Below are 16,959 nucleotides of genomic sequence, written 5' to 3' on the forward strand. Positions count from 1 at the left end.
TTGGCATCAGGAATATAAAGCATAATCCAGATCGCACTTCCAAACTGGATTTCTGTCATGTTCTCAAACAATTATAAATCACAAAATGGTGCAATATGCATGCTCACTCCTAAAAATAAAGGCTCTTCAATGTCTATTTGCAGCACATTGAGGTTAACAAAGAACTACTTCTTGGTAGTTTGTTGGCTGTATAGTTGCACATAAGAACCTTTGTTAGCTGTATAGTTGAACATAAGCTTATAATACTTTCTACGGGCAAAAGAACCGGACAGAAATATCTGAGGGAGCCGTTTAGTCACCTTTTTTTCATTCTTAATCAGTGAAAGCAAGATATTGATAGTAAGACACTGATGTTTCAAAGAGAAACTCACTTGTTTTTCCATTCTCGGACATTCTCTGGCCATCTCCCTCTGCGTAAACAGGAATTAAGGTCACGGTGTAAAGTGTGTCCGACTGAAGGCCTCTCAGAACTGTGGTGGTAGTGGTTCCTGATACCTGCTCCTGTTTCCATAATAGCACATGCAGTATAAGTCAAAGAAACATTGCAAATCACTTTCCCTTGAGATCTGCGAATCAATATTTATGATTAATCTGAACATCAAATTTGAGTTTATTTTTTATTTGATTCTAGAAGTCCTACCAGTCCTACCATGCTTTCGGCACCACCAGCTGCAGGTGCGTAGACAACCTTATACTCCTTCACTTTTCCTTCCGCTGGCTCCCAGCGAACGTTCAGTGTGGTCATGGTGGGGTTCACAACCTGTAGGTTTCTCACTCCTCCTAAGGCTTCTACAGGAACACCACACACAGAGTTACATAATGCCATCTAATTTTCATTGCATAACTTCTTGAACAGTCTCTACGTCTGACAAAACTCCAGATGTGAGTGAAAACCAAGATGCTTTATGGAATGGATCCTCCCTAAATGAGTTTATCATTGTTTTTGCTCAGCGGATGAAGTCATAAAATACTTCAGGACATTGAAAGGATTCTCCTGGAGCCACTTACTTGTTTTTCCTTGGCCGGAAATATCTTTACTTTCTCCAGTGCGATAGACGGCAGCCACGGTAATGGAATAAGGGGTGTCATGGTTCAGCTTCTGGAGAATGACACTGTTCTTTTTTCCACCAACTTGAACCTAATTGAAAAAGATGTCAATAGAAAGACTTGATTTGGTGTTCAATGAGAAAATATTTTGAATATGGTGCAACAGAAAAGAAACGGCCCATTTTGCTTCCATAATGTCAAGTACTTCCAACTAATTAATGGGGAAGAAATCGTAAAAAGTACCCTAAAATAATGCCTAGCTTGTTAAAGTAGCTAGTTAACTTCCTTTCACACACACAAACTCAAAAAAACACTCTCTTCATTTATCTTCTCTAGCTTGCTTGCTAATGTAGTTGTCTAATAAACCTGGCATTATACATTGCGAATATTGTTGGCTCTTTAAAAAACACTTTTGTTCCTCTTTTGCAAGTTGCTTTGGATAAAAGCATTTGTTACTGTGTGTAAATGCATAAATGTAATATGTAAGTACATTAACCAATAGCTCACATGGACAAGGTGTCTTCAGTAGCTGAAGATATAACATTTTGATGATTTTAAAGATTTTATATTTGCAGTGGAATAAAATGCAAGAAAATATTATGCACTAGCATGAATAAATCACTGAATAAATCAGTTTTTGTTGTGACCAGCATGCTGCATTAATAAATAAACTTGTGAAAGCGCCATTGTTCAGTTTTAATATTGTTAGCCAAAGAGTCCCTCAAACAAACAATACATGTTCTCTAGACTGTTCATCTCAAGCGCATTGACATTAACTACATAACAGTAATTGTTTTGTATCTTGATGGTAACTGAGGCCATATAACAGACATGTTGTGATGGTTTGCATCAGATCAGTCTGTTGGTAATGCTTTTCTGTCACAACGTTCCTATTTGGCTCTCAGCGGGCAGCTTGCTGTAATGATTAACACAAGGGCCTTGAACTTCATCAAATGGATTCTGCCACTCATCATCATAAGTAAAAGATGGCCTATGCCCTGCTTCAAAACATCTTAATGGAGGTTGAATGGGGACAGCTGAACTTACAGACAGCGGTTTTCCACCTGCAACGGTCTGGTAGGTGACTTTGTAGTTCTGGACGGGGCCTGGCGCGTGGTCCCATTTCACCGTTAGTGTTGTAGTGGTGGCGTTGAAGACCTGGAGGTTTTGTGGTGGTCCAGTGGGCACTGGGAGCAGACAGAAAGGTCAATCAGCTAAATCTGTCTTTTGAAACCGTAGATAAAACTATTAGGGATTGGGAATCATGAGAAATTTAACGATACTGGTTCTGATTGCACTTATTCTTTTAGGGTTTTTGAGGAGGAACACTCGAAAAACGGTTCCGAATTGTAAAATCAACAAAAACAGTAGGATTTTTTGGTAATATATTCTAATGTTTCTTTTATTTCAAAGCACATTATTTATAGTTTATTGCAAAAAAAAAATTTGTTTTTAACTAAACATATCTTATGAAGAACCAGTCAGCCAACCTAGTCACTCAACAACCACTCTGACAAATATGGCGAATCATTAAATTGATTCAAACTGATAACTCAGGTCGATTTTTAACTGCTTCATTAAAACGAATCAATTCCTTCACGAATAGAACCAAAGATCAAGAAAATCCTTCAGTTCTATTATTATTATTATTTAATTAAACCTTATTCTGTTTCTTATTGTTATTGATTCCCAACCCTTCTCATTATGCTGGTTAATCCTGAAAGGCGGATGGAGGAGGTGCATGGATGTTTGGGATGGAGAAATGATCATTTGCAACAAAAACAATGCAGTCGGGCAAGTTGTGCATGCGCGTTTATGACTGATGGCAGATGACAATGATGAAATAATTATACTGATGAAATGGCAATGATGAATGATGATGGACAAATGATGGTGGATGAGTTTCTGATGAAACACAAAAATGCACATGCAGTTTGTCATCTTCCTTTTTCATTAAAATGTTCATCATCCTCATTAGCATTTACATTCACAATTACATTTCCTCTTATTGGAAACAACATACCGGGTTTATTGAGCTTTGACACTAGAAAAAGATAAACAACATGTTATTTTATTGTAACGTCAACAGCTGTTAATGTGTTGGCTCTGAGTCTTGAGATATGTGACATGGGTAAAATATGGATATTTTGTACACCATACAACAGTCTAAATTCAAGTGAATACAAGGTTTGTTAATGTTTATAAAATGTAAAGTACTGTTCAAACGTTTGGGGTCTGTACAACTTTTGAAATATTTTATAAAGAGGTATCTTATGCTCACCAAGACTTCTTTTAATTGATCAAAATACAATAAAACAGTAATTTTGTGAAATATTGTTACAATTTAAAATTATTGTTTTCTATTTGAATATATTGTAAAACGTCATTTATATTTTCAGCATCATTACTCCAGTCTTCAGTGTCACATCATCCTTCAGAAATCATCCTTCAGCTGCTTAATATTTTTTTGGAGTCAGTGATACTTTTTTTAGGATTCTTTGATGAATAGAAAGTTCAAAAGAACAGCATTTATTTGAAACAGAAATATTTTGTAACATTATAAATGTCTTTAATATCCTTGCTTTTTATAGTATTCATTTCTTTAAAAAAAAAAAGGAAATAACCTTACTGACCCCAAACATTTGAACATTAGTGTATTTGACACATTATTATTGCAGGGGGGCGTCTCTTAGGGGGGAAAGAGGTACAGTGTGTAGAGGCATTTGGGAGGCCGGAGCACGATTTCTACATAGTGGGAAGCCACCTCCCTCACCCCCAAAACATACATTTGTTGAGACAAATAAACCAGGAGGTTGTACACAAGTAAACACCTCTGAACAGACTAATCTAAATGAATTCCTTTATACACAAACTGCTATTTAGGCAGGGTTTTTTGTGTGCCTATTTTTGTCCCAGTACACAAGAGTCAGTGTTCTACACGTGTGGTTGTGTGTTAGTCTCACATGTGCGTTGGCTCCCCATCAGATCCTCGCTCTCCGACTCATCGGCGTAGATGGCTGTGATAGTGACGTCATACATCGTGTCTGGGTCTAATTCTGTCAGAACTTGGCTCGTCTCCTCACGACTCAGGATATCCTATAAAAGAACAATTCTAGTGAGCCTCACAAGCTATTTGAGAGAGTTCATTAAATTTGTAATAAAAATGAAATTATGTTGTTTTAGATCAAAGGTACACTCTTAAAAATAAAGGTGCTGTATTGGCATCTATGGTTCCAAGAACCTTTAACATTCCATGTTTAGATTATTAAAATGTTCTTCATACAGAGATTTTTATTTTATTTTGAATAAATATAAATGTTGATGCAAATAACGAGCTGGCAAACGTACATTTTTGAATTTGTTCTCGCCCTTCTTGGTCCAACCGATGCGGTACAAAGCGACGTCTGGAGCTCCATGTTCCCATGTGACCTTGAATGAAGTCTGGTCCACCTCAGAAAACCTCAAGTTCTTGGGTGCAGGAACCACATCTGAATGTCAACAGAGAAAGTATGTGACATAGAAACTAGTGCTAACACTTGGACTGTGAACCATCAGATCTGACAAGCGAACGTGTTCCTGTGTAAAGGGAAGCGGGTTGTGTGTCAGCAAGAAAACTACAGACTTGCAGATCAGCTGAGACTGATGAAGGATATCACCCTTGGGACTGATAAAATAAAGCCATGAACACATACACATGGCTTGGGTAAGGGTGGCGTCACACATGGTAGTCATTATCTAGACGGGGAGCATGAAAGACCTGCTGAAATTGCAGGTCTTGTAGCCAGTAAGTCACATAGTTCAACACCAATGTAACAAACAAAATCCGGCAGCCGTGAAGTAAGTGCTGATGCCAAACCAACATCATCCGTCAAACGAGTCATCTTGGAGAATCAGTGAAGATTATAAGCTCACCAGTTATTGCACTGCCAAGCATGGGATTTCCTGGACCCTCGTCGTACACGGGAGTGACAGCAACATCATACTCCGTCTGAGAGCGGAGGTTGGTGAGAACCAGGGTGGTGATGTCACCGTTGACCTCAACCTGTCAAACACCAACGTCAGCGTTAACATTAACACACATCAAGGGAAATTAAATAACAGATGCTTTTGACAGACCAACTCGCCTCGGCACCATTCGTTACACATGGACTGAAATCTGCGTTGGTGCAACAGAGTGAAAACTGGGTGGTTTTTTGACCAGAACTAAAAAAATAAATAAATAAAGAATACACTACCAAACTAGATTTTCTGAGGACAATGCTTGCCTGTGCAAAACACCAACTGCTCAAAATCCTGGGGCGCAACTCACATTTTTTTCCATTAAATTGCATTATACAGTATTTGTCCTGAATCATTGTTGATCAACTCACTGACTTCACACTAGGCTTTTGTTAGATGCTTAGGCACAGCCTGGCTTTAAAACTTAAACTTAAACTTTTAAAACTTTTAAAACTTTTAAAACTTTAAAACTACATCTACAAATGCGCTATATAAATGAGGATGACTTGACTTGACTTGACTTGATTTTGTAAACTAACAACATACCTTTCCTAAGCCAGTCACATGAGTTGACGAATCATCCACGTCATACTCAAACCCTCTAAGTAGTATGATAAATATCAATAGTGATGTTTTGCCTTGTATGGATCCAAAGATGGATCCAGAGTTCAGCTTAGGTCATCTTAACCTCATTCCAGAGTTTGTCCAAGAAAAGATAAACAAGACAGTCTGCATCGTATCAACAATTTTGCTTGGACATGACCTTTTGGATCTCCTCACATAGTTCCACCGTTTCATCTCATTATATCTTCAAAGACTCCTTATGGTAAAAACAGCAGTACTTTGGAAATATCCATAAAGGCATCATTACAGAGAGACAGGAGAGCAAGCGGGGAGCCAATTACCAGAGGTGGTGTCCTCAGCGTAAACCCCTAGATTTTGTCCTACCATATGACTAGGATCAGTTTGTGAATACCTCAGAGAGAGGTTATAGGGGCTTTCAAAATGCAGGAAGTCCTAGCTAATGAACTCTTTCTATGGGAGACCCTCTTTTACAATAAACTCTGACCAAAAAGCTAAAGTTTCTCTTCATCTATCTCACATTCCCTGCACAGCTCAGCTCTATTTCCCAACTTAAGACCATCAATCATAGAACAAGACAGTCCATTAAACTACAATTAAAATCTCTTCATTCAAGCTGCAAGGATGCAAGGATTACAAATGATTAAGGATAGGAAATGTAACTACTAATTAGTTTAGTCCTACCTTCCATTAACTGAAATCAAACATCATTCTTTTTCAGAACTGGCATCTTTTTATTTATTTTATTGGAAATGGTTCTAAAAATGGTTCCTGAGTCCCAAATTATAAACGATGCATGGGACATTTTTGATATGTGGAATTTTTTATTACTAATCACTAAACTTAAACGCAGTGTGAATTACAGATTTTGATCACCTCTTTCAGCTCTCCGTCTTCTGGCTTGTAGGTGATGATGTACTTCCTGACGTTTCCAGGAGCTGCATCCCAGATTAGACGCATGGAGCTGTGAGTCACTTCTGAGATTCTCAACTCACCCGATGGAGGCAGAGGAACTAGAAGACATACGTCGATATTAATAAAAACATACAATAAATATTGGCAATAACAGATGGAAAGCATCTGAGGACAGACGTACGAGTGACTCCTCTGTCGATGAGGGCTTCGCTGGCCGTCGCTCCGTGTAGAGCGAACAAGGAGATTGAGTACGCCGTGTTCGGAAGCAGCTGCAATAACTGGACATCATTCACATCTGCACCAACTCGCATCTGCAGGAGAGAGGGATGTTAAGAAAATGGATATTTGCGAAGCAACGGCCCAGCGAGACAAGACTTGTTATGAGGAACACCTGGCATAAACACACTCCAGGTTAAGGTATGTCTCCTCCAGACTAAATCAGAGCACCCGGATCTCCTGGGATGATGGTTGTGACTTTTCCAAACTATATTATGTACGATTATGTACATGACTTCAGGGAGGAAATAGATCCAGAACAGGCAGCATTATCTCCTTTTTGCCAAAAGCTTGTGTTTTGGGCGAGTCTGAATTTTGTAGACCCCATAGAGGATGATTTTATTGCTCAGAGGCTTCTTTTTTATTGCTCAGGAGACTAAACTGAGTTTTCGACTAAGCCTAATTTAATTATCAACTTTGTCTCAGATGTCTTCTGAAATAAATTAAAGTTGACATACAATAAGACTATAGAGCTATAAAATGAATATGGATAGCAGATTAAATCATTTGGCCAAAAAAGGAATTTGATGAGAAATGACTTGAGTTAAAATTGATAGCAGACTTCTGTATCTTTGTAACTTGGAGATTACTTGGAAAAGACTTGGAGTCTTTTTTCCGATTGATAAAACCTAACTGAATATCCTTTATGTCAACTAAATTTAATGTTAGTTAAAAGAATTGAACTAAAAAGAAAATGAAAGAATTGAAACTTGTTTTTGTTAAATGAAAAATAAATAAAATAAAATGAAAAATTTGAAAACTAGAAATGTTGCCTTAGCAACTCACTGAAATAAAACAAATTTAAGTTGAAGTACTAAAATCACTAAAACTGAAATAAAAATGATTTTGAGCTAATTAGAAATATTTGTATAAACTAATAAAAATGACAAAAGCATATAACAATATTACTAAAACTTACATACTAAAATAACACTTTGTGCCAGAACATGGAATTAAAATAGTTTCACGTTGATCTCATTAGTGATTTATCTTTCCTATAGAACTGAACAGCAGTGTAAAACAGTTTCTCCTTGCTTTGACCATCTGGCTATGCTAAAGGAGCCGCTGGCAGAAGTGGGTTTACTCTGCCTTGAGGTCTAATAAAGCAGAGGTGGAAATTTTGAGAGATCGTCTGGAGGTTGTTCTGGAAGGCGTCAGTGTGACAGGCGCTCACCTCCAATTTTCCAGAGGGCACACTGGCGTTGATGGTGTTGTAGTTCAGCAAATACCCGCTGGCCCCGCCAACTAACTCCCATCTGACCCGCATGGACGTCCGGGCCTCGTCGTACACAGTCATACTGGTAACAGCAGGTAGGGGCACTGTGAAAAAAGATTCAAATGATCTAATCTATCTTTGAAGCACATTCAAAACAGCTTTATAAGAATGAAAAAGAACAATAAAAAGTTGTGATTTCTCATTAACAGTCATGTTTTGGTCACATTAAATGACCATAAAGCTAAAGCCACAATGACCACGGCAGATTATTGCATCCAAGTGGCTCATGACAAGACGATAAGCCTCTCTTTACGATGGGATAAGGTCTCGTAATGTTGATCATAAACATTATAGTGAGAAATGTTTAAAAAGACTTAAGCAAACTATAAAGCGAGAATAGCCAATTAAGATGTTCTGTTTACTTTAAATCTGTAAAAAAAATTATTCAAGTTTACTTTGTCCATCTATAAGACCAAAACTAAGCTGTTGACAAGGGGCCACTTCACAGATTTCACAGCTGCTTTATATTTGTGATGTGTAAACCAGCATTAAAACTGTGTTATATAGGAGCTGCAGTGTTTCTTTGAGGTTTCATAATGGCTCTGCTCCAACAATGAACTGCCTACCTACTGTAGACACATTTTCAGGCACCATTAGTGCGCTCCCAACACATCGAATGTTCTTTAACTTAAATGATCTTTTGTTTAGGCCAAATTTTTGCATGTATTTTTGTGGATAAGGCATTGTGACAAGCCTGGCCATTAAAAAATTGGTGGGATATTCCAGATATAAATAGAACAGGATTTACTTGCAAAATTTACATAAGAAAATGTGAGTGGTATTTGCTCATGCAAATCATGTTGCTAGGGTGTTGCTAAGGTATTCTGGGTGGTTGCTAGGTGGCTAGAGTTTCACATTCAATTTTCCACTGCAAAAAGTAGCTGCCTTATGTAGACAAAGTTGTGAAAATAGCAGCAGTATGCAGGGAAACAGCTGTTTCCAGTGGTTGAGATAAAGATATAGTTTATGAAGTGAGTTTAATCAGACAATGAGATTGAACAGTAGGAGAATTAGTGTGATTCACATAAACAGAAGGAGAGGTTTTGATCTGCTCAACTTACATGTGGTTTCGGTTCCTTTCAAAGGCTCGCTGCTCTCCTCACCAATCACTGAATAGACATTGATAACATACTCGGTCATGGGGGTCAAGTTGACCAGGACAACTGTGTTTTCTTCACCATCAGCGAACATCTGAAAAACATCATCAGGGAGAGGTGAGAGGGGTATTACACAAGATGGAGGGGTGGAACGGGGAGGCATGTGGCCATCTGAAATCATCTCTCTTAAGTTGCAGGTTCTTAGAGGTCGAAATTCAGCACGCGAACACGCAGGGTATGTTGTGAGATTTATGGGATCTAGTTCAGCCCATACTGATACATGAAACTTTTAAGCCATATAGATCATCACAAATGCACACAGTGTATATGGTAAAATAAAATATGACAAGGTGCATAGCTTTGAATTAATGTTATATGAAAGTTGTCCTGTTTTATTGAAGTCATTAAGGTTACACAAGAGGTATGTAGAGATATGGAAATTAAATGTGAATGTTGCTCTTCATCAAACTTGACTTTTATAGCAAGCACGCAATGGGCACCATAATAAATCAATGATAGGCACATATAAATTCTGTTCCATAAGTTAGTCTTACCTAGACAGAATCATAGATATACTCCCAATGCAAAAGATGCTCAAAAACGTAAGTAGGAAAATTAGACTACTTCAAAGACACATTGTTTGGGCAAATTTTGAAGGCAGCGTTGTGAAAATGAAATCCCAGAATTTATTTCAACAAGCTTAGTATAGAACCGATTGCAATGCAGATTTTCAATACGAAAAACTAAAACATAAAACTAATTTTAAAAATGTATTTAAATATTTGTGTTATATATTTGTATTCCTATTAGTGTTGTGAAATTAAAGGTATAGTTCACCCGAAAATAAATTTAAATTCTGTCATCATTTACTCACCCTCATGTTTGTTCCAAACCTGTATCAATTTATTTCTTCTGTTGAACATAATAGAAGATATTTTGAAGAATGTTAGTAATCAAACGGTTGACGGTTATCGTTGACTTCCATAGTAGGAAAAAAAAAATACTATGGAAGTCAATGGCTACCGTCAACTCTGGTTACCAACATTCTTCAAAATATTTTATTTTGTGTTTAACAGAAAAATGAAACTCATTCAGCTTTGGAACAACATGAGGGTGAGTAAATGATGACAAAATTAAAAATGTTGGGTGAACTATCCCTTTAACTTAGCAACATGCTAATGTCAAACTCTATGTGAGTATTTGTGTGTTGCTGCCTATTTAGAGCGTTTCATAAGAGTAAAACCTTTTATTCAAAACTAAGAGGTTTGTTTGATGGTTAGGAGGTTGCAATATAAGGCAGCTCCCTCGGTTTTGGAACAGAGCTACAGTATCAAGTTTTGCACAAGATGCAGGAGAATGTAGGCTAATAAAAGAAAGTGCAATAACTTTCAGAAGCTCAAAGTCTGTGAAGTATCTACCATGCATGCATTTGTCCATTTGAACACAATATATGTGTTTTTAATAGGGATGGGGCCGATCCGATCCAGTATCGGTATCGGGACCGATACCCGCGTAATTCACGTATCGGATTTTCCCGATCCAACCTGCGGAGATATCCGATATCCATGAACCATGTCTGCGCTTTAACGTAGTCTGCTGAAACGACTCCAAAAGTGATTCCCGCGGCCCGCCGGCTAGTCTGCTAGCTGGCTGCAAACTGTGGAATGGATATCCTGAACGGAGGCACGGCTCAATGAGACACAGAGACCCCCCTCCCCCTCAGGAAATCCATTCCGCAGTTTGCAGCCAGCTAGCAGGATAGCTTTGAGCTGCCAACATTTTCGCTGTGTGGAAATCCTATGGTGGAAATACTTCACTCTGGAAACACCGCAGCAGAGCAAGACAGCAAAATGCAATGTTTGCAAAGCCGTATTAATTAAACCATTTGTCTGTGATGCATGTTTGCTATTCGCAGTCCAGAAGAGAAAGAGAGAGATCTCTCACGCGGTGCCACAGCGCGCACAACACGACAGCCCATCAGCATGATCGGTGATTGTTGTAAAATGCAGTCTCTACTGTTGCTAAATTGCGGGACGCTTTTAATAATAAAAAAGCTATTAAAAGCACAAAAATCTGCGCAAGAGAAGCTGTTCCCGCGTCGCGCGCTCCGAAACAGACCGCAACGAGACAAGCACATTATACTTTGGGCTTCATATGCACGTCTAAACGATCAAATGTAGCCTACACAAAAATGTCAAAATGACCGGCTTGGAGATTCACTTAAACAGTTTGTCTAAAATGGACGTAGTTATGGAAATAGTTGGGAGAAAATATGGTGCACTCGTTCTTAAAGGGGAAGCAGTCTAATAAACATACTGACGATTGCTCCATTACTGAGAATCAAACAACAAAAGGCAAAGAGAAAATCACTCACAGCTCTTGAATGAATAACTTTAGCTTTAATAAGCATAAATCTATCTATGATAAACTTTGCAGTGCTATTTTACTTTTGATTACTTTATTATAATTATTTTTAGACCATACCTGAATAATGTTAGTAGACCTTCCTGAAATTAAAGCACTGTGTAGGCCTGCATAATGTGTATCTTTGTTTAATTGTCTATCTTTTGTTTATCTATTTAATATATATATATATATATATTGACATACATGCATACATACGTACATATCATACTTGCCTGTAGAGAGGAGTTTATTTCAGCATCATATAAAATCAACAATAATGATAATAATAATATTAAAGCAAACACAGCTCTGGTATCGGAAAAGTATCGGTATCGGCCGATATCCAAATTCAGGTATCGGGATCGGATCGGAAGTGAAAAAATGTGGATCGGTGCATCCCTAGTTTTTAATGCTCACCACTTCAGTATTTCCTCCAGCGGCGGGGACGTACTCGATGCGAAACTTCTCCACTGGCTCGTCAGGTGGCATCCAGGTCGCACGGAAAGAGTAGTGTGTGACCTCGGAAGTCACAAGGTCAGTGGGTGTCCCTGGGCCGCCGCCTGGTTCATTGAAAGCAATGGAAAAATGTGAGCCGTGGTGTCAAACAGCTCTCAAACAGATTTACACTTAGACTATAAATCTTCCTCAGGCCTATTAGCTTCTTGCAAAAGGTTAAATGGGTTATATATCACAAGTTTCATGGTTCTGTAAATCACTGCTATCCCCCAAGGAGGATCGGAGTGCAACCTACAGTTTTCCCTCTCAGTCTTTTCAGCAAGATTATTAGTAAAACAAAAACAAAGAACCGTCTGGGAAAACAAGAGTGCAAATCAAAAATGGATGGCACAAGTTCAAGCAGTTTTAGCCGAGCCAAACTTTGGAAGTTCTTGGTTTTTTTTATTTCTAGTCTGCAGAACAGAACTAGGATAGATTTGTTTAGATTCACAGATTGTTTTTCAGTCAAAACAAACACTAGTCAAGACTGTGACTGACTGTACCTGGGCCTTTAACACTGTTGCAGAGGTTAACAGTGAGGTCGTCCACAATGTCCAACAGGAAGGAGAAGTCGTTGACATTGAACATGTGAATATCATCAGGGTCGGTGGCAATGGATCGCAACTCATTTTCATCTGCATTCTTCACACCTAGAAGCCAAGAGGAGATCATTATTGAAAGATCGCAATTACTTCAGCTGGGTCAAAGAGACATTGATCAAGCTGTAGTCTTGCCAAATAAAAAGCTGTGAGATGTTTGGACACAGGAGAGCTCTGGGTTGAGTATCCATCACTGGCATGCAAACTATTGTAGTAAATTGTGACTGAATAGATAGTATGTCAGCAATGTCAAGAAGAGAAGAACTTACCGATGGCATAGAGCTCAATGCCAGAGTCACGCAGTTTCTGAGAATTCACTACAATCTCGTCCTGAGATTTGCCGTCGGTAACAAGGACACCAATCTTACGAGAATCGGGTCTCATACCCACATTTGCCTTGAAGTTGTTCTGGAGGATGTAGTTCAAGGCCATACCTTTGGAAACACATTAAGTTGCATGTTGGTTTCGTAACAGTCAATGGTGAACTGTCACCTTATTTTATTAGATCTATTGCATTTCTCTATTAGAAATGGCTGTTGTGGATTCATGCATTTCTTATCTGTCTGTATTCTATGTGCAAATCACTTCTGAAACTGATTTAAAGGTGAAGTGTGTAATTTTGGCATTAAAAGAAGCAACATTCTTAATTTTTTGTGCTAAATATGCATATACATACAAATATGTAAGTAGTTTGTGAGCTTGGGCAGATTGACTATCATGTCATTGGCAGGTGCTAAAGTGTTCTTTTGGTGTAATTTGCTAGTTTTGATTCTCTGATTGGAGGAGATTTCTTTGCAGAATCATAGGTAATGTAAATTTTCACCAGGAAATCTGCTGTTAAACACAATTAAAAAAAGAAAAATTAAAAACAATTTAGACTGATGGCTTCAACAAAACCATATAGTTTTAAACAGCAACCCCACAGCTCAAAGTAGGTCACGCTATTATTTTTTCCATGAACTTGTGTCACAGTGCTAAAAAATGGGAGAGAGAGACACACATTCGGACAAACTCTCGTACATGCCAACAACAACATCCTAAATTAAAGACTAAACAGATAATAGGCTATAGGTTAACACCACCCGATATTCCAACGCTATCTCACGACCAATTCGTACGAATTCGTACAAATGTAAATTTTCACCAGAGTGTAAATTTTCACCAGGAAATCTGCTGTTACACAATTAAAAAAAGAAAAATTAAAAAAAATTTAGACTGATGGCTTCAACAAAACCATATAGTTTTAAACAGCAACTCCACAGCTCAAAGTAGGTCTGTCTTTAAATGTTTATTATAAGTTATCTTTTAAAAATTAATTCCATATGGAGAAAATTCATACGATTTTTACAGATAGCACACTATAATGTTTTTTTGCAATTGCCACTAGAGGTGCATAAATGACACGCAACACCTTTAAATGTTGTTTTCAGGGATTTAGATAAACAGATAAGAGTGCATCTTCAAGACTGTAAATTATAAAGCACTTATTTAAGAGCTCGGTACCCGTCATTGTATTTCCGCCTTTGTAGGGTAAGTTGGCAACAGCATCCTGCAGAGATTGACGGGTTGCATGAGCGTTCAAATGCCACTCAGTTTTGGGGTCCCCGCTGTACTGAGCCAAACCTGTGAGAGAAGCACACGCCATTATGAATGCAAGAGTAAAGGTTCCTGTTAATAACTCAATAAGGAGCTCTGCATAAAGCTCACATCTGGAGTCCAGATGCAGGAATATACCTTCAACATATCTAAAAACATGATGTAAACAGAAGTAGGGAAGACTTGCCGATTTGAACCCTGTCAGGGCCGATGTCAAAGACGCCCACCATGCGACCAATAAAAGCCCGGATGGTTTTGAAGTTCAAACGGCCGATACTCCAGGATCCATCAACCAGCAGGACGATATCAGCCTTGGCTGTGGTTTTACACTGAGCATCTGTGAGTAAAACACACCAGAGTTATACAGTGAGAAACGCCAAGAGGAGCTGAGATGTGATTGTATTTTCGCTGATGGCAGGCAGAGTTCAACGAGAGAGTGATGAGAAACGGGGAAGAGACGTGTACACATGCTCACAGCAAATAAAAAGGCACATTTACACCGCAATAACTTCAAAACATCACAATTTTAGATAAGACTTTTATTTCTCTGTAATTTCTAGGAGCTACAGACTCTTTCCATTCAATTTCTACTTTTCTCCTTTGAATCTTCAGTCTTGCATTGTATCCAAATCCCCTTTGGCACCTGGCCCTGGAGGGAGTTTTCCTGGAATTGTCATTGCTTCTGTTCTACAGAGAAAAGAAGTAGCCCTTTGTGATGCATGAAATACGAGCTTCATCTCTTTTGCGCATTCCACATCGGTAGAACGTGTGGAGCTCCAGATACCTATAGAGGGTGAGAAGAGCCTCAAAACTGAGGCTAGAGCACTGGTGATCTCACTGGACACCATCACACATGGTCTGCAAGTGAGAAATATCTTGTGAAATTGATTATTTACACACATATGCTCATACATTAAAGATATATAAAAATGAGGCACCAGTTGATTGTACTTAGTTTTAACATGGTTTCTAGCTGGTCCAGGAGGTTTCAACCTGTAAACCATTTTGGTTTAAAAAAAAACAAAACAATTGGCTTAAAAATAACATATAAAATATTAATAATAAAAAAAAATGTTCAAAAAACACCATGACCACCATAAGCTGGTATGATCCATTATACCACTGTTAGTTTAGTCTGAAAAAACACTGGCAGACAGCGATGGAGAGCAAAGAAACATAAACTTTCCTAAACTTGTGCTATTCTGTGACCTTCTCTCTCTCCTCAATGAAATAGTGCCTAACTGAAAACAGAGCATTTTTTCCATGAACTTGTGTCACAGTGCTAAAAAATGGGAGAGAGAGACAAACATTCGGACAAACTCTCGTACATGCCAACAACAACATCCTAAATTAAAGACTAAACAGATAATAGGCTATAGGTTAACACCACCCGATATTCCAACGCTATCTCACGACCAATTCGTACGAATTCGTACGAGTGATTAAAAGGTGGCTAATTCGTACTAATTCATACGACCTCACTCGTACGAATTTGTACGATTTGTCTAAACCCACGTGATGGGTAGGTTTAGGGGCGGGGTCAGGGGTAGGTCATTCGTACGAATTCATACGAATTTGGTAACTCGTAAAATATGTACGAATTAGCAAAAATCGTACGAATTTGTACGAGTGAGGTCGAATGAATTAGTACGAATTAGCCACCTCGTAAAATTCGTACGAATTGCCGTGAGATCGGGCTGGATATTCTGTATGACCTAGATGTGGTCTGCTGAAAAGGAAAGTGATTTTAGAAACTTGTTGCATTTTGATGAACTATTCTAGACATTTTTTTCCTTTGGAATGTTTAATTTTCTGATAAACCATGTAATAATGTAACAAGTATAAGGAACATAAACAGGGTTAATTTTGATTATATGTTGAACCTTGCAGACATCCTTCTTGACCAGACCAGTGGTTTGGGGTAGTTTGCAGTGACACATGTGGAAAACTGCTCTCACGTGACCTTTGCTGTGGTCGTTTCACGACTAAACTCCTGCAGCACACTCCCATCATCCTCGCTGCATCTGCTGCTTAACTCCTCACTGCTGTACAACTTCACCTCTGGAAAGTCTTTCACGTTAAGACTACACTCTCAAGTCTTTAAACTGCCGGCCAGTAGCTGCCAGAATCTAACTCAAGACACTGTTGCTGCCAAAGGCTTTGAGCCCACAACTTCAAACCATACGCTTGATCTCGCCATAAAAACAGTCTATTTGTACACTTTTCTTCATCAGAACAATCCCATTCAATTATTTTAAATCTAATCTGAAAGACACTTCTTAAAGAATCTAGAAGTTACATGATAACATTTGGTGGCATGTCATCATAACAGAAATAAAATTGTTTGTTTTTTATTTTTAACCCGATTTTGTGTCAGTACATTTAAAATAATTTATCAATAATTTGTACATTAGAAATGGAAGGTGAAGGTGAATTGTGAGATACAGTATTCTTAGACAATAATAATCTGAATATATTTATAATAATATTATACTTTTTATTTTTATTATAATTATTATAATTATTTTTTTTATATATAATAATAATAATAATAATAGTAATGTATTTTATTAATATATTATTAACATATTTTATTATCCTTAATATTACTAATTTTTATTTGCTACATATTTGCATTTTATATTAATCATCTTATTTACTATAACATTGT

General features: G+C 37.9%; 1 protein-coding gene across 5 annotated transcripts in view; it reads right to left on the reverse strand.

The window, feature by feature from the left end:
* col12a1b (collagen, type XII, alpha 1b) overlaps window positions 1-16,959 on the reverse strand; it is a 143,027-nt gene that overhangs the window by 40,278 nt on the left and 85,790 nt on the right. For 4 of the 5 annotated variants that reach the window (XM_056243385.1, XM_056243386.1, XM_056243382.1 and 1 more), the window contains 16 exons: window positions 14,476-14,625; window positions 14,196-14,315; window positions 12,962-13,126; window positions 12,597-12,743; window positions 12,016-12,158; window positions 9,157-9,286; window positions 7,994-8,139; window positions 6,725-6,854; window positions 6,505-6,641; window positions 4,960-5,089; window positions 4,396-4,535; window positions 4,011-4,143; window positions 2,095-2,234; window positions 1,009-1,138; window positions 641-789; window positions 372-501 (listed from right to left, as the gene is read on the reverse strand). In XM_056243385.1, coding sequence (XP_056099360.1) covers window positions 372-501; window positions 641-789; window positions 1,009-1,138; window positions 2,095-2,234; window positions 4,011-4,143; window positions 4,396-4,535; window positions 4,960-5,089; window positions 6,505-6,641; window positions 6,725-6,854; window positions 7,994-8,139; window positions 9,157-9,286; window positions 12,016-12,158; window positions 12,597-12,743; window positions 12,962-13,126; window positions 14,196-14,315; window positions 14,476-14,625 — 2,220 coding nt within the window. The remainder of the gene's footprint in view (window positions 1-371; window positions 502-640; window positions 790-1,008; window positions 1,139-2,094; window positions 2,235-4,010; window positions 4,144-4,395; window positions 4,536-4,959; window positions 5,090-6,504; window positions 6,642-6,724; window positions 6,855-7,993; window positions 8,140-9,156; window positions 9,287-12,015; window positions 12,159-12,596; window positions 12,744-12,961; window positions 13,127-14,195; window positions 14,316-14,475; window positions 14,626-16,959) is intronic. The other variant, XM_056243383.1, reaches the window with a different exon arrangement.

Source organism: Rhinichthys klamathensis, unplaced genomic scaffold (genome assembly GCF_029890125.1).
Source record: "Rhinichthys klamathensis goyatoka isolate OS25496 unplaced genomic scaffold, OSU_Roscu_1.1 h1tg000787l_1, whole genome shotgun sequence".
Taxonomy (NCBI): domain Eukaryota; kingdom Metazoa; phylum Chordata; class Actinopteri; order Cypriniformes; family Leuciscidae; genus Rhinichthys; species Rhinichthys klamathensis.